Source organism: Megalopta genalis, chromosome 2, assembly GCF_051020955.1.
Source record: "Megalopta genalis isolate 19385.01 chromosome 2, iyMegGena1_principal, whole genome shotgun sequence".
NCBI lineage: Eukaryota > Metazoa > Arthropoda > Insecta > Hymenoptera > Halictidae > Megalopta > Megalopta genalis.
This window is the reverse complement of record NC_135014.1, coordinates 9,054,134-9,071,336: the sequence shown is the minus strand read 5'-3', so window position 1 is coordinate 9,071,336 and position 17,203 is coordinate 9,054,134. Positions and strand designations below refer to the sequence as shown.

Genomic DNA, 17,203 nt, shown 5'->3' with positions numbered 1-17,203 from the left:
ACAACGTTCTTTGCATACCCGGATTAAAAGGCAAACAGTCCTTTGCTTTTGAAGCGACCTTCCCCCCTTCTCGCGGAGGGGGATAAAGGTGGTTCCCGTATGCGTACTCGTTGAAAGGAAATTTATGGGAATTAATATCGGTTCCCCCGAGTACCAAAGGAAAGAGTAACGGAGAAGGGAAGGGGTGAGCCGGGGCGAGCCGGGGGTGGGTGGAGAGGTAACTCGATTCTAGATGTCTCGGGGCCTCGCGGAATGCGACTTTCGCCGACATGCACGGGAGGGAACTTTAAGAATTTAATTCGTACACGAGCTCCTTTCCGGTTCTCCCCGTCGCGCCGGGGGTCGCTTTACCCCGCGATTTTAGGAGAGACCGACGACGGCACAGCCTTCGTTTACTCGCTCGATACGCCGGTGGAGTGCATCGTTGTCTCAATCTTACTTAATTATTTTGCAAATCCGACAAATTTCTCTCGCGATTTTCTGCGGCTCGATAGACGCGAAATAGAATTTTATTTCGGTTCAAATGGGACAATGGACAAGGGACAATGGATCAACGAGGATTTGCGCGTACTATTAGAAAAAAATTGGGGTCGCGCGTACAACTTAATCCCGGCCGATAAATACCATCGGGCAAAATTTTCGGAAAAATTATGACGTAAGCGTCCGAGCGCGCGCGAAACGCATCGACGACTCGAGTTTTATCCGAGGTACCGCAGGCACGATAAAAAAGAAAGACGTAGGAGGGCCGCAATCGTCCCTTCGATCTTTATTGAACGCGATCGGCCAGAAAAAGCGACGCGGCACGACGCAGCGGCGGCGTCCGCGCGCGACGCGGCGTCCAGAAACAGTCCCGAGGTGAAAACGACGCGGTCCCGGCAAAAACTCGCCATTAGGCTACCGTATGTCTCCCGGGGGATGACGGCAGGGATGTTAAACGCGGAGTCGCCGCGGCGATAAGCCGAAACGGTTCTGCTCGGTGGGGTGTCCGTCGCCCGTTCCCTCTGTTTTGGTTATTCTAGGGGAAAAAATGGAACGTGTCGCCGCGGAGAATCGCGTAATCGATAGGAAAGAGGGTGCGAGAAGTCGAGCAGCCCGCGTTCTTTCCGCGGAAAACTGCGGAAAGCGGTGGAGGCTGGCTTTTTAGCCGTGCAAACATCGACTGGAATCCTCCGGGAGGATCGTCTCGGAACTGGATCGAGCGATTACGCGGATTAACATAAAGGGAGGACGGTAATAATAGCCATGATCGGGGCAATAAAGATACCATGGGAGGAGATCGAAGTGTATGTGGAGGGGTGCGAGGGAAGGCAGGGCGCGGAGAGCAGGAATTTGGAAGAAACGGGGTAAGATTGGAAACGTGGAATGCCCGGAGACGTTTTCAGGACCGGCCGGTCCGCTCGGGCGAATTTGGTATCGCGGACAGGACGCGCGGGGGTGGACCGCCACGAAATTGCTCGGCCGGGTCGTCGTCTACGCGCGAAAAAGGTGAAAATAGTCTCACCCCGAAGGGTCGACCGATTTCGAGCTCGCAGGTGGAGAGCCGAGCGGCTGGTTCGTTTAAAAAAAATAACCCGGCATTAGATGGACCTCGTCTTGTTGCACCGGCCCCCACGGGGTCCCGTCGGTCCTGCCCGTCCCGGCTCGGCCCGCGATTACCACGATAACCATCCGCATCCACGATTTTCGGACCGGCACCGTCGTCGACGCGCGTCGGCTCGGGCTTTGCCATCGGCGTCGCTGCCATTACGTTCGGCGCGCGCTTCGTTCGATTCGCCTAGCCGCCACCCCTCTTTCCTCACCTGGAATCCAGCATGGCCGTGGTGACCTCGATTCGCGACAAACATGCCAAATGGGGATTAACATCGATTCCATCGTTTTCGATCGATCGTTCGTCGCGGATATCGATGATTCTACGAGGGTCGAACGCGGAGAAGTAGGAATTCGGACGACGCGGAAAGAGTCGACGATAGTCGCCGTGTCCGCTGAAACGCGGAGCGAAGCGAAAGCGACCTGTCTCCGGGGGTCGTCGATCGTCCCTTGTCCCCGTCCGGCGCGGCAGGTGCCCTGCGGACTCGACTCCGCAGCGCGGAGGGTTCGAAAGCGGGTAGGGTCGGTAGAGTTACCGCTCGTCTCCGCTCTGCTTCAGCAATACGAAAATATTTACTCTCCGTTCGAGCGTGGGTCATTCGAAACCGGCCGATCCGGTTACCCTCGGGTCCTGCAGCGCGGAAACGTAATCGCCGAGCGTTTTGCTCGACTCCTTAAGCGGATCTTCGGCTCCGTCGGACGTGTACTTTGCGGGCGGTTACGTCGAGACGGTGCCCTTTGCAGTACTCTTCGTGTATCGCAATTGAAAGGCAAAACGACGCTTCGGCCCCCGGCTCCGACTTTGCTCGAACGCGCGGCGACTTTTTATACCGAAAGGGGATGATTCCGGTCCGCTAGCCAACGCGTTACACGGTCCCGGATAATTGTTTTAAACGTGGCAATCGGCCGCGGCGTGGGCATACATTAATTTCCCGCGATTTGTATTATATTATCGGTAAGTATGATCGTTGATGGCGCCGGATGATAGGGTGGTCCCGGGTCCGCGATAACGCGCGCACGTTCGTCGGTTAACGGGAGCCGATCGACCTCGCCGACGATCTCCTCGGCTCGTTCGACTAGTCCAAGGACTGGCAATTATGGCAGACGAAAATGAAAAAGGGAACGCTGCTGCTGGGGAAAGAGAGAACGAGAACCGTCCAGATCCGCCGAGCGGAATGGCGCGAGAACGGGGGGGATCCGTATCGGCGGCGCGGCTCCTTTATCGGCGCCTGGCAGCGGCAGTTTTCGGGGGATCCGGAACGATGGGACGCGTGTTTTATTGCCCGAAAACCGACAGATATCAGGATTATGTGCTCCGACGACGAGCCGCGTCCGCGACCCACCGATACTTTCGTCGAAATCTCCCGGCGTGGCGCGGCGTGCCTCGAGGACGCATTCTTTAGGGGATGGCCGATGGCCGCGGAACGACTCTCGAAAATTCTCGCGACATCGAAGTCGTTTCGTCGATGCCAACGAACCTGGCCGGTTCAAATTTAACCGTAGATGCAAGACGAGATACAAACGCGGAAACAACTGTAGCGATTTCTACCACGAATGGAACAATCGTTTGTCGGCTGCTGGAAGAACACGCAAAGACACGGGGAAATTTTCGCAGTTTCCGCGAGACGATCCCGGCCGAGTTCTTTCTCTCAACGCGAGCCTAAAGCACGGGCCGTGATAAACAGGATCGCAGAACTCGCGCGAGCTGCTGTTCCCAAGGTACACAGCGGATGTTAATAGGATAAATTAGTTTGTCCTATGGAAACAGACCGACGAGATGAAGCAGACGCGTTTCGCCGGCGAACGTACGCTTGCCTCCGAAAAAACCGAGTCGAGATAGAAGTTCGAAGATCGACGCGTTTCCAAGAACAAGTTTAGTTAAATATTCGAATTGCAAAAGACGAAGACAACGGTTTACACCGCGTCGATTTAGCACGGAAGAAGGAATGCACCGAACGAAGTCGTAACAATTGCAGGATAGCGAGGTTCGACGATACCGCAGGCCGGTTCGAGCGACGAAACGATTAAAGTATTTAATTCGGGCTATATTTCTGGCCGAACCCACCCCCTAGGGTTCGAACCCCTATAGCTCGCGGCCGGATGCCGGCCATCGCGGTATCGGATAAAAGAATAATACGTAAAAGCGAAAAGCTTTCGACTTTACGACGTTCCGTATCGACGAGGGTTGCTTTTCCGTGGAAGAAGGGTAGGCGCTGACCCTCCTCTCGGGGATGTTTCCACCGGCAAACTGGATTCCGATGACCGATCTCCATTTCCATATGGAGAGACCGAGCTGGGGTGGCTGGAAAGTTGTCGCCGCGAAATTGATATTCGAGGAGCCACCCTTCGGTTAAGGGTACAAACGACTTTTCGCGGAGGCTTTTTCTCGATCTCCGAAGAAACCGGAGACGATTCTCGAGGCGAAGAAAAAGATCGACGACGAGGGGCCAACCGGAAGACATCGGTTCGCGGTTTCGTCGATTACGGGCTCGGTCGGGCCGGTCCGAAATTAGCATTCGCACAGGATGCACGGTCTAACTACTATCGACGTTCGGGCCGACTATAATCGTCCGGAGCGGCGCGCAGCGTAATGTTATTCAACAGACGGCTTTGTATGGATATCGAGAGCCGTAGAGCACAGATGCTGTCCGTCGGAGTCGGAGGACTCCCCCTCTTGCTCTCGCTCTCTCTCGTTCTCTCTTTCTCTCTCTCTCTCTCTCTCTCCTGTCTCGAGTAGGTGCGTAAGAACCCCTTTAAACGCCGCGCCGCGCGCCGGCTAACGGCTGTTCGGCTCGCTCCACGGTCCTCGAGGACGTATTCGGGCAAGATTACGCGCGCCAAGCTGGATCTCGTCCAGGTCCAGACGCGGACACCGCACAGCGAAGCTCGTCCGCCTTCATGAATCGTAATTACGCATTAAGTGCGCGAGCACACCCCTTATCCAGCCCCGAACACGGCTACCATCCTTGCGAAGCACCGGGTTCGCGGGATTTGGAACCCCTTTCCGGAAGAATCCGAGTAAAAGAAAGAGCTCGAATAAAAGAAAGGAAACCGAAAAGTACGATCTATTTCCGTCTGTAAATTGAGAAGAATAGGGACAGCAGAATTTTAGTTCGTGGAAGAATAAAATTTCGAACGAAGCGAGAGGTTCCGCCGAGGCGCGCCGCGTCGGTGCACCAACACCGCAGAGATCTTCCGAGGTGTTATTAATTTTTCCCGAGCAGATCCCGGTCATCGCGAGTATCGGCCGCGGGCTAGGAACCAGCGAGTGCTGCAGGTGCCCGGAATGGTCGATATAACCTCAAAATGTAAATCATATTGCTATTCCCGGCGGGCCTGTTCTCCTTCTCTCCTCCTCTCTCTCTCTCTCTCTCTCTCTCTCTCTCTCTCTCTCCCTCTGTTTCCGCGAGTATTAAACGCGATCCGGATTAAGACGACCGGCCTGTATATTAGTTTCCGTGGGTTTCCCCGTCGAATTCGACGCTGTTCCCTCGATTGTGTTTGCGCTTTCAGCTCGAGATTGCTCCGACTTCGGCGACGGATCTCGTAAATGGCCCAGGGCCATTTCCCTACGAACCGAATTCTATTCGAACACATTTCTAAAAAGAGGTCCTCGTTGATCGAACAGAAGTTTTGGAATTTTGTACACGACTGTTCGAAAGAGGGTAAAATCATTTCGATCCGCGAACGCTGCGAAGAGATCGATATCGTTCGATCCGGATCGAAGCCGTGTATCGTCGTACCCTCTCCGGAGCTCGCGGATGCTCTCCTTTTCTTTCCTTTTCTCTCCTCTCCTCTCCTCTCGTGGCGTGCGTGGAACGTAGGCGGACACGATCACCGGAGGGCCGAGGAGAGCTGTCCGACGCGACGCGACGCGACGTGGGGAGTCCGCTCGGACAGCGGCCACAGGATTTCTGAGCGAGCGCACAGCGGTAGCTGATGTATTTTGACGTGTCCGACGACGGGGGGACAGAGGGTCGGAGAGACGGAGAGCACCAGCCCCCTTGGCCCCCCGTTTTTTTCGCCTTCCACTGAATTATCTAATGGAGCATTCTCGCCCCCGATCCCCTCGCTGTCCGCCTGTCGCCTTCGAACGGCTACCTCCCCTTCGTCGCCGACTTCTCGATCAATTGCTTCGATCGCGATACCTGCCCGCTCTCGACAACCGACTGTCCCGAGTCCCGATCTCCGGTCCCGATCCAGTTCTCGGTTCCGATTTCACGATCTAGCGATCCGGCGTCGCGTCGCTTTCTTTCGCCTCGGCCTTTCGGCACAGAGAGGCCTATCGTCGCACGGTTAGGCGACGATGAGCCGAGTCGCGTTCTTACGAACCGTTCTCCTCTGAAAAGTTGAACTTTTACAGCGAGGATCTTGTGCGCGATACAACTAATCCGTTACATGTATGTCGAGTACTTTCCTCGACGATTTTCATAAGGTACATATAGTACATTGCCACTCGTTTGTGTCGCGAACGCATCAAAATTCACCGTCCAATAATTAGACGCGCGCAAACGTGTAAACCACGAACGGGCCTATATACGAGTAAAAGTATTGACAAGGATCGTATCAAACCGAATCAATTTCCCAGCATGTACAAAAATCAACTCTGCAGGATCCTCGACGATAAAAGTCCTCTTTACCGTGAAAATTCTGCCGGAGCAATAGCCCGGATTCTCGTGCATCCGTACCTCGAGCGTTTACACGGCTGTTACGTTCGAGGCGAGGCGGAACGCGTCTCGGAGACAGTTCTGGATGAAATAACCGTTGTTCGAGAGGCACGACGCTACGTTGCTCTTTAACTAAAATCCTCGATGAATTCGCTAAGAAATTCTGTCAGAAAACTTTGCGAGAGCCGATAAATCCACGGCGGAATCGCGATCGCGGGAGGCGGGGTACCGAGGGGCGACCCGATCGGAATCGTAGGTGGCAAGCGGGGCCCGAGTAGGCCCGGTTCCATGCGATTCTCGGCCGGCTCGCGTGTATCCTTAGTATGCAACGTATGCAGTCGGTTGTTACCGAAGGAGTGGTTTGTCGAGCGGCCAATGGCGAGTGCTCGAGCTAATTCTAGGGTGCCGCAGCCGCGCCATCTTTGCATCATAATGCTGCGTCCCCCGCTTCTCCCTCGTACCCCACCGAGCCGCTCCTACTCCTTCTCTCTCTCTCTCGCTCTCTCTCTCTCTCTCACTCTCTGTCCTCCTTCCCACCTTGTCCCACCCCACTTTTGCTTGGCCTCCTCGCGTTCCTCCTCGGCCTCCGGCCTCCGGCCGCCTCGCCGCCTCGCCGCCCTCCATCTCCATCGAGCCGAGGCTCCCTCCTCCGAGCACCCTCTCGCGCTTTCTCCCTCGTATCCCCCTGTCGTCGCGCACCTAGGTGGAGACAACACCTGGACGGGAACTGGAAAGAAAGACGGAAACCCGCCGTTTTCTCCGATTTTACGACTAGCCCGGCAGCCGGGCCCCCTTAGAGGCAATACCGATCTAGTATTTCAGCGGTAGATCGTTCGGACGAATAGCGGAAGAAGCGGCAACGCCGAGCACCGTCGATCTTCGATCCTCGATCCCGGCGATAGAGGCGTCGACAACAAAGCCCGGGTTCGCGAAAGATCGAGTCAAAAGTGCCGGGAGCGGGTTAACCCGGCGAGGCACAATGGCCGGACGCACGGCGGTTCACAATGATGGAAAATAATTAAACCGAGCAGGGAGAGGGGCTCGGTTCAAACGGGCCGACCCGGGGCCCCGGACGATCGGAGGCGATCGCGGGCCCCTGCCGCGCCGCGGAGGATGCGTCCGACCGTGTCGAATATTTTCCTGCGGGCCCCTCTGGTCGAAAATCTCTCGCCACGGCGAGACTAAGAAAGACGAGAGCTTCGGCGACGAATAAAGCGACCCACGAGTCGCTTTCTACGACGGGCAGGTCCTCGCTCGGATTCTTCTCAATCGTCGCGAATATAGCGATCGAAGCGAGAGAGAGAGAGAGAAGACACGGCCTCCCGATCAAACAGATCGATCGATCGCGCAACTAGGTTCGCGAATCTACCGGATAGAAGCGAAAACCGGTCGACGATGCGGCGGGGGTCGGATAGTGCTCGATCGATCGATAACCGGCGCGGCACGCAGCGGCGATCGATCGATCGACGGCGATCTGCGGCGCGGACGGGCCTCGCACGGTAGCCACCTGGACGATCAGACCCCCGCTTAGACGCGTGCTCGACTGCTCGCAGGTCCGGGCCCCCTGCGCGGTTCCCTGCGCGGCCCGTGAAGCCCCCCGCGGTACAGTGATACGCCGAGATAATTTCGTTGGACCGGGACCTCGCCAGGGTTCCGCCACCTGGGGGTACGGAAGAACGCTTCACCCGCTAACTCGTTTTGACAGCTGTCCGTCTCGCGGATCCCCCGACTCCTGCCGATCCCGGCACCTTCTTCGGCGTGCTTCTCCGAGAACCCGCGAGAACCGTGCCGTTTCCACGGGACGCGCCGATCTCGAAGAGACCGCCGAGCACAGCCCGAAACGTCTCTATCGCGTTCCTTCGAGCTAGGCCTCCCTCCGCCCCCTATTTTCATGGCCGACTAATCGATAGTTTTGTTCGTTTGTCTGCGCAGTGATGTACCAGAAACGGTTAAAGAAGGAGCGGAGAGCAAGGAAGCGTCTGCAGGAACAGCTGGACCTGGAGATCAAGAGGCGCACGCAGCTGGAGGAGGCGTTGAAGGCGACGGGGGCGTCTACGGAGCAAGTCAGAGCGATCACCGGTGAGTACCGAGAGGATAAGAGAGCGCGTGCTCGCTCGAGGATCGCTCGGGGGAGCGGATGCGCGATCTTCGGGAGCCTCGGGGCTACCGGTGATCTCGGGAATAAATTAATTAATCCGGCGAGGCAGAGCAAACAGCCTGACACCCGGCAGAATACGATTCCTCGCTTATCCCCCAGAGCGGCGCGGCTAGATCCCTTCTCCCCTGGAATCATCGTCGCGATTCTCCTCTCCTCTCTCCGCCCCCGCGCGTCTCGCGCCTCTCTTCGACGAGGTTCACCTCCGGCCAACGATAAACCGTGGGCTCGTTTCGGCAGCGAAAGAGCCGGCACGCACCCCCGCCGCTCGCGCGCCCCTACCCTATCCTGTCACTAGCAAAACTCGGGCTGCTTGAAACCCTTTAAGTGAAATCTCTTATTCCGATATAGTCTATCGGTTAGGCTGCTTGCGCGCTCGCTGCTGATTAACCCTGTCAGACGCAGAGAGTAGCGATACTAATTTCAAATGAAACGGAGCACGCGAATGCCGAACCCTCGGTCTCTCGTTACCTTGTCGCGAGTCTTGACGAGCCCCTCGCGATTCCTGCGGGACCTCGGCAACTGCGAAACCTCCGACGAAATCTCGAACCGGTTCGTGGACCGAAGACAGCCCCGAAGGTTCGAAATATTTTTAGATCGAAAGATCGCGAACCAAACGACAGCTTCCCGAGTCGATCGCCGATTAATAATAAAGTAATAATAAATCGAGAGATTTCGTTCGAGATTTCGCACGAATCCCCACGATTTAAATCGAAGGGTTAAGCGTCGAGAAATCGCCGGAGGGTTCGCTTGTAGCTGGTCCAAGAAGCGATAGCCGAACGGTGATCTACGGGTGATTTTTGTCTGTTGGGTGCAGAGAACGTAACGGTGGAGGCGCGCACGAGTTCCGAGCCGCCGGAAGCCAGCCCGGTGCATTCTCAATCACAGCAACAGTCTTCACAGCAACAATCCTCTCAGCAACCCCTTCAGCAGCAACAACAGGCTCAACAGTACAGGGAAGCACAGGTGCCGCGTCCCTCCCAGCAACCCTCCACGCCCGAGAAACCGGCATGGGGCTACGGACTGGACCTGATCGGCAGCCAAGCGTCCGCGTTCTGGCAGAACTACCAAGGTCAGTTTACTGCGTCCTAACCCTGACCTCGATCCTATCTAAAATCCAAGTTCGATCGTTTTCTTCGATGCAACGCTTTCGAAAACGGTCGTTGAATCGTTGCGACGGATCGCGGTTAAAATTATCGTCGCTTTCGAAAACCGATCGTCGTTCGATTCGGATTATTAGAAAACCGGTGGACGAAGCGCGAAGAAACGAGAGTCGCGGAGCCATGGGAGATCCGAAGCCGCTGTCTCTGTCCCGTCCCATTTACCGGCAGAATTTCCCGCGAAGTTCCGCACGCGATCCTGCCGGGAATGAGAGGCGCTGTTCGTATAGAATGCATGACTGTAAGACACGAGGTCCCCGAAGTCCCCTCAGCGTCGTAAGTACCCACCTCAGACGCCGGCGACGACGACGACGACGTTCCGTCGACCTATACTCCACCCCCACCGAGCCTCACCCCCTCATCTAAATCTCCGTTGTTTATTGCAAATGGATTCCGCATCATGATGCCCGGGTGGCTGCGGGACCCTATTCAAATACCTCGTGTTTCCTCGTCAGAGCCGAATGTCCCCCTCTGTCTCCCTCGTTCGTCCACCCCTTGTACACGGGGTTGTTATTGCCCCCGGCGTGATTGCGCGCTCTCTCTCTCTCACTCTCTCTCTCTCTTTCTCTCTCTCTCTCTCTCTATTCTGGAGATCTTTCGAATAATTTACTTTGCGCGATACCGAGAGCGAGGCTCACCTCTTTGCTCTCGTTTTCCTCTCCTTTCCACCCCCGATGTTTTCTCTACGGCCGGGCTCCCGCAGCTACACACGCCCCCTCCACCCCTCGAGCACTTCCTTCCTCGTTTTTTGTCCGGGTAATCGAGGATCGAAGCCACTCGGCCGGAAGATCAGAAAAATTGAGTGGGTCCTAATGCGGGAACGCGATTATACGAATTAGCGGCGAGCCGCGGCTGAGAGTGCTCGCCCTCTTTTCGACGCCGCGACGCGACGCGATGCGGCGCGATACGAAACGCTCGGAAGAAGGGTGCCCAGGGGCTGGTGCTGCTTTTCTTAAATTTCAACCATTGTTACCGCTCCCCGCAGGCTTACTTTCCGCGACCGGATACTTAGAATTTAGATTTGCGAAGGATAATATAAAATATTTTTCAGCGGATTTATTCGTTTCAAAAACGACGAGGGTCCGTCGCTGGAACTATCCGGCTAGTTGCAGTCGCGATCGCTGAAAACGAGTAGCGCGAAGCTGGTAAATAAAATCGGGAAATATTGTGAACGGGAGGTAAATCAAATTACTGAAAATTGTATTTACAGTGGCGGGGAAATTGTGAACCGAGGGCTAATTAAATTGCAAAAACCGTTACCGTGTTAATCATTTTGCAACAAGAATCCAATATTTATAAATCGCTGGTGAATTTTTCTTCCTACGAAGCTTCGTATCGGAACAGCGTTCGATGGCGTCGAGTTTCTGCCAAAAATCTATCGTTTCGTCGATAGATCGCGTAGAATCTACATCTACCTGCGGTGCATCTTTCGAAAGTCGTTTTTTCGACGCTCAGGAGAAAATCCATCACGGACGGACAGGGAATTTCGGTTGTTATTAGCACGAGTCACGGTTGAAGGATGGTCCTGCGGTCGCATGAGCGCCACTGCGCGTAATGCAGAGTTTATGCACATCTCTGGCAAGTAAGGAAGGAGCCGTAATTTCCCCGGCGGCCACGGTGGCTCTCGGTGGCGTTACCTGTCTCCTCTCTCTCTCTCTCTCTCTCTCTCTCTCTGTCCCTCCCTTCCTCTTGCTTTCTCTCCGGTCTCTCTTTCATATCCCTTAAACCTTCGCCTCTCTCACCCCGTTCCGTCGCGCACCGACTCACCGTTCTCGCTCGCTTTGTCTCCGTCCACACGGCCCTCGCTCTCTCTCTCTCTCTCTCTCCCTCTCTCTCTCTTTGAGTATGCGTGTGCACGCGTGTACACAGGTACGGAGCACACGATGGTTCGTTCCTTCGCGTCCATCATCCGGCATCCACCAGCCGCGGAGTGTACGACGGAGCACTCCGCCGCGCTTTAATATTCAGACTATATGCAATAATTTCGCGGCAACCATAACGTTCCTCCTTCTCCTCTGTTGCCTCCTCCTTCACCTTCTTCTTCTTCTGGTTCTCCTCCTCCTCCTCCTCCTCCTTCTACTCGCCCTTCTCTCGCTTCTGCTCCGGCTACCAAGCCTCCACCCCCGCCGTGACTCTGCCTCGCGACAGTGTACCGCGCCGGTACACGATCTTCTTATTTCTCTCCACCTTGCGTCGTCGTTTATTTCCTCCCCGCCGCCCTCCAACACCCCGTGCAACCCCCGCGCAACGGAACGGGAATCTTTCGACCGGCAGAGACGACTTCATCCGCTTCCAACGAGATACGAGCTGCCGGCGAAACAAAAACTTTTGCTTACCGCGAACTCGGTTCGCCGTGTCCGAATTTGGATCGGAGCTACTTTTTGGAATCCCTCGGATCGGCAACGTTCCGACAATCGCGTCCCAATTGGACCCCGGGGCAAACGTGCCGAGTAGAATTTCGACGCGCAAGATGGCGGACGAAGAGTATGGCAGGAACGGAGAATGTAGCGGAACAACTCGACTCGGGAAGCCAAAGATGCGGGGGAGAACCGAAAGCGTCCCTCGCCGCGAATATATCCGCAAGACACGGCGCGGTTTTCCGGCGAGCAAACCGGGGTGGTGGCTAGAGAAATCTGGGGGTGAACAGCCGCTGCTATTTACGCGCCGTGGTAGTTTGCGAGAGGGTAACTAAACGGTGGTAGCTTCCATGACAGTCGGGGCTAGAACATCCGTGATCCTTATTCTTTCACCCTCGTTCGGCACCGGTTATACAGCAACGTCGTCGTCGACGATGCCGCATCCTTGCCTCGCGATTTCTCGATCGCCCGGAGCGTGGAGCAAGAAACTCCACGCAGAAAGGGAGACGCGGATAGAAGCGGATTAAATTCGTTTCCGGCGAGCGCGCGGACTGGGTGCACGCGACCCAGGAAAAACCGGAGACAGGCCCGTCTCCCGGCTCCATTGGAAATCGAAGCCCGTCTTCTCCCCGCGCGCACGCATTCCTCTTCGTCCTCGCGCCTCGAGCTTTTTTGTACGCGCCGCACCGCTCCGCCGTCGCCGTCGCCGGTTTTTGTGTCTCCGCGCGCTTCACCATGCACCTCCTTGATTCATACAATTTCACGGTCGGCTTGCTGCTCGAGCGCCTGTCCCCCTTCCGATCCCCCTAGCCCCTGCCCCCTAAACCACCCGTAACCCTCCGCCAACCCCCTCGACGTCTACCGGCGTCCGTGTTCTGTTTTACATAAAGATCAGAGCATTAAAAACGCGGCGCTACACGAAATCTACCCCGGCCCCTGCCCCGGCCCCCGGCTCGGCCGACGTTCCTTCTCCTTCTTTCCGTGCCCTCGGGACTCGCCCTCCCGCCCCTCCGTCCCCTCCGTCGTCCACCCGGTCGGTTCATCGTCGAATATTCTATTCGGTTTCTTTTGATCCGGCTATCCCGCGATGCTGCTTCGACTGATTACCGTTGCCTCGATCGGGCGAAACGTGAAACTCCTCTGGAAGATGGGCCCGACGCGACGGGCCTTTCGATTCGCGAGGGTGTCGGGAGTTGAAACAAACGGGAAAGATAGCGGACCTCCGCGGGTCGCGCGCTGTTCCAGCGATCGAATCCACGGTCCCGAAAACGATTCGAAGTCGAGGTCTTCGTCTTCGACGCGAATGGAACGTGTCCAATTTCGCCGGGTCGAGGATCGCGGCGGAAAGATGAAATCGTTCTGTGGCTCGGATGCGTGTCGGTCGGATTTCGTATCGACAAAAAATCGCTTTCCAACTTGGGTCCCGTAAGAATGACGTAGGCAACGTCGCGGTACAATACTACGATTTTGTCGAGCAGCTTCTATTTTCTGTCCTCCACCCCTCCCGCTCTCTCCCTGAGATCTAACTGCCTCCGATGCTCCTTTTCTTCGTCGTATCGGAGGCGAGTTGGCCTTCTCGAGATGCATTGTGCGCCAGTTAATTACGTGCCGATAAACGCACAGTCATACCGGATACAGTTCAGAGAGTCTCTTTCTCTGTCTCTCTCTCTCTCTCTCTCTCTCTGCTCTCTTTTCAGCGGGCTGTCGGTGGCTCCTCCCGTGGCGGCGTCAACGGCCCGAAAAAGAGAGAAAACGAGAACGAAAACAAGAACCACTCGGTCCCGGGACGAGGGCACAATGCCGACCGTTTAGGGTCCCGAGAAAGAACCACGTTTGCGGTGGGAGGGAGACACGTCGGCCTGAAATTGTTTTCATTGTTCGCGCGATTTGTCAGGGTGGGTAATACGGTAGCAAAACTATTAGTCGATCGATCGGGCCCGGAATCGGACCCCTCGGACCGGTTCTGCCCTCGATACGGAACGAGATCGAGATCTCGATCTCGAGGCATCGCGCTGACAACTGTCGCGAACGCGAAGGATTCTTCGTTTATCCCCGATTCTCGATTCTGGGACCTACGGCACCGTTGCAACGTCGCCGAACACGGAGACACTTTATGCGCCGTAAATTAATCATCGATATTGCAGAGTATAGTTAGCGGTACTTCGATTAACCGAGACGCTTCGTTCCTTCGTTTTGTATTCGAATTAACGCGACTATTAATAAGAACGTTCACAAATCAGAATTTGTTTAACATCGGAATTTTCGATCGTTAGCATATCCTGTCTGTGTCGTAAACATTATGGATACCGTTGAACGTCGCTTTTCGTCCTGCTCCCTCGCAGCACCCTATCGTCGTCCGATGGGGAACCGTCTTCGGCACTACCGTGACACGTTGTATTTCCAATTACGCAACGTCAACCGAGGAAAACTGCACGAACGTATCGAATCGAAAGGCAAATAGCTCGCCGACTGCCTCGAGGCGAGAAATCCGCCGATCGAAAGGATTAATCGCGGGAAGACGGACGCGGGATGACGGATGGCGGGCGACGGGGGCGCACGGAGGCGCGAATATAATCGGTAAGCGTGAAATGGCGCCTCCTTGGGCAACGAGCAATGGTAAAATCCAATTGCGAGGCCATTAAATCCCGGTTAACTGGCACACGGCCGAGAGAAGAGCGAGATGAGGAACGGAGAGCGAGAGAGAGAGAGAGAAAGAGAGAGGGGGCACCAGAAGAGAGAAGAGAGAGGAAAGACCGCGCGCGCGTCGCTGCCTCGCCGCGCCGGGACTAGAGACGTCGGGGCCGAGATTCCATTATGCTTTGAGCAACAATAGCTCGAAGGGCTGTTTCGTGGTGCGTGGGTGTGAATTCGTGCGTTCTCGTCAGGGCCGTTTATATTCGACGGGGCTGGGTCGGCGTGTTTGCGTTTCACTGAGCCAAATTACCTCTGGCGCCCTTATCCGCGCGCGGGGTGTTTCGTCCCTTTGATATCCAAATGACAATTTAACTGTTCAAGACACGGTTCGCGGCTCCGCCGTAGAACGCTTCGCCGTTTCCACGCCGTGTTCGTAGGGCATTCTACTCTTCTACCAATCTGTTCCGTCTCCGAACCTGCCGCGATTTCGAGACGAGTCGTCGCCAACGAACACCAAAGTTATTCGGCAGGCCGCGCGAGCGCGTAGCAGTCGCAGGGGCTGCGCGATTTTCCTGGAAGCCTCTGGAAGCCCTTCAAGGTGTACCTAAATAGGTCCCAGAAGCGTGAGCAGGTCGAAGGCGTCGGTCCTGAGCTTAACGAAGTAGACCGAAACGAGGAGAGCTCGGCCACGGTTAATTCGGCGCGATATCATTAAAGGGACATTTTCCAGTTTTCACCCTAATCCTTGCGGAATTCAGTGAGCAAACCCGCGGCCCTTTCACGCCTGCCTACGTCCGTTATCCCTGTCTGCGTCCCTCCTCCTTTCCCCTTTCTCGCGGTGGCTGGTTTTCCACTAATTACCGCTCCGTTTCATCGTTCGCGCGTTCCGGTTCACGCCTCGGCAAAATCGGCGCGGCGTCGAGGCGTCGAGGCGTCGAGGCGTCGAGGCGTCGAGGCTTCGAGGCGCCGCCCCCGTGTCTCTTGATCGTGATCGAACGACGATCGGTTTCCTCGAGAGAACAAGGGGCGTTCCATCTATCCATTTATCCGTCTATCCTTCTTCGAGAATGTCTAACGCGTGTTTTCTTTTACGTAGACTCACCGACCAATCATCTTTTCTGTTCTTGTATTGTCACAGAGTCGCTGGTCCAGGAACTCGAGCTGGAGAGAAAATCGCGGCAGCATCAGGCGGCTGAGAGGGACCAGGTCAAGTCTCCTCTTCAAGGTGCGTCCAACTAAACCACCTTCGTCCACCTAGACACGGTAAAATTCGTTCGAACAAGCTGGCGACGGTGACGGACCCTTCCTCGGTGCTTCCTCGGTGCTTCCTCAGTGTTTCAAGCTGCCGGGGATTCTCATTCTTCCACTCTATCGGCGTCTATTCGTCCTAGAATCAAACGACACGTTCTGTAACAGCTGTTCCAGTAATTTCGTCGGACCTCTGCCACAAATACTCGCCGCAAATAATTGGGGCAAGAGCACCGGATCCGCTGCGCGAGATTTCTTAACGTCGCGAACGCTAAGAATTTTTCAAAGACACAGAATATTAATCGGTGGGCTCTACAACGTTTTAGCATCCCGTAAACATAAACGACCGTCCAGACAGCTAACATGGTTCCATGGAGAAGAACATGTCTTGTTTGATCTATAATATTCCTGTGGGCCCCGCGATGTTTCCCCACAGGATCCATAATCATTCATAGATCTTTGAACGTCCCCTCGAATCGCATAATTTTTTCATCCATCATAGATTTTTCTACAGGCCTTACGATGTTTCCGCATGTCCGACAATTTTGTCCTAGGTCCTGGAACGTTCACTCGGGTCGCAAATTTTCGTTAGCCGTCCCGCGTTCCTCAAGCGTGGGTTCGATTCGGCAGCGGTTTTCTCGCGAGCGACGCCGCTCCCAGAATTTCTTGCGACACGGTTCGCAAAGTTCGCAGTATCTTTAATTAGAAAGTCCTGAGTAGGCGGTCGAAGGGGGTGTTTCTTGCGAGCGCGTCACCGGCACACGCCTGGCCCGATTCAAAACTTGCCTCCGCTCCGCGGAAACTTGTCGAAAGTTGTTCGAGCGCCTCTCTCCTCGCCGCTCCGCACCGCGCCGCTTCCGCACCTCGCTGGAGCAAAAACCGCGCGGAGGAGCAGCGGAGCGATTTCAATGCTGCTGCTGCTGCTGCTACCACGACGACGAAACGGGAGAGAGGGGAGAGAGAGCGAGAGAGAAAGAGAGAGAGAGAGAGAGAAGGCCCCGACGTGACGTTGCACGTAAATAATCGTTTTTCTCCCGCGGCCTGGGTCCTCCCCGAGAACTCCGTCGGCCTCTGCCTTAACGAGTGGCCCCCTTAATTGGCCGCGGCTTCGTAAACTCGGCTACACCCGTGTGGAACCGTTCCCCGCTAATCTTTTTTCGTACTACTGCCGTCCGGGCTGCAACAATCTTGCAGCTGATTCTAGAAGCGTTTATGCCCCGCCGCCATCTACATATTTCCTAGCATCGTCGTCCTTTTTTCATTCAAACGCAACCCTCGTCAGGCGCCTCTTACCTCTTTCGCGAAGAGCCAATCTTTGCTCGACCCGCATCGTCCTATCTATCAAACCAGAACCGTGTTGCCGCAACGATAGCCTAGACCCGACGACCGCGGCGA

The 17,203-nt window shown here is 55.6% G+C and overlaps 2 protein-coding genes across 6 annotated transcripts in view; one reads left to right on the top strand and one right to left on the bottom strand.

Annotated features, from left to right (window-relative positions):
* LOC117226622 (uncharacterized) overlaps positions 1-17,203 on the bottom strand; it is a 125,718-nt gene that overhangs the window by 44,662 nt on the left and 63,853 nt on the right. For all 3 annotated transcript variants that reach the window (XR_013032562.1, XR_013032563.1, XR_004491833.2), the window contains exon 3: positions 15,663-15,947. The gene's annotated coding sequence lies outside the window, so the exon portion shown is untranslated. The remainder of the gene's footprint in view (positions 1-15,662; positions 15,948-17,203) is intronic.
* dac (dachshund family transcription factor) overlaps positions 1-17,203 on the top strand; it is a 190,420-nt gene that overhangs the window by 169,892 nt on the left and 3,325 nt on the right. For 2 of the 3 annotated variants that reach the window (XM_033481194.2, XM_033481193.2), the window contains exons 9-11: positions 8,187-8,333; positions 9,227-9,481; positions 15,699-15,785. In XM_033481194.2, coding sequence (XP_033337085.1) covers positions 8,187-8,333; positions 9,227-9,481; positions 15,699-15,785 — 489 coding nt within the window. Of the gene's footprint in view, positions 1-8,186; positions 8,334-9,226; positions 9,482-15,698; positions 15,824-17,203 lie in introns of all 3 variants that reach the window. The other variant, XM_076518233.1, reaches the window with a different exon arrangement.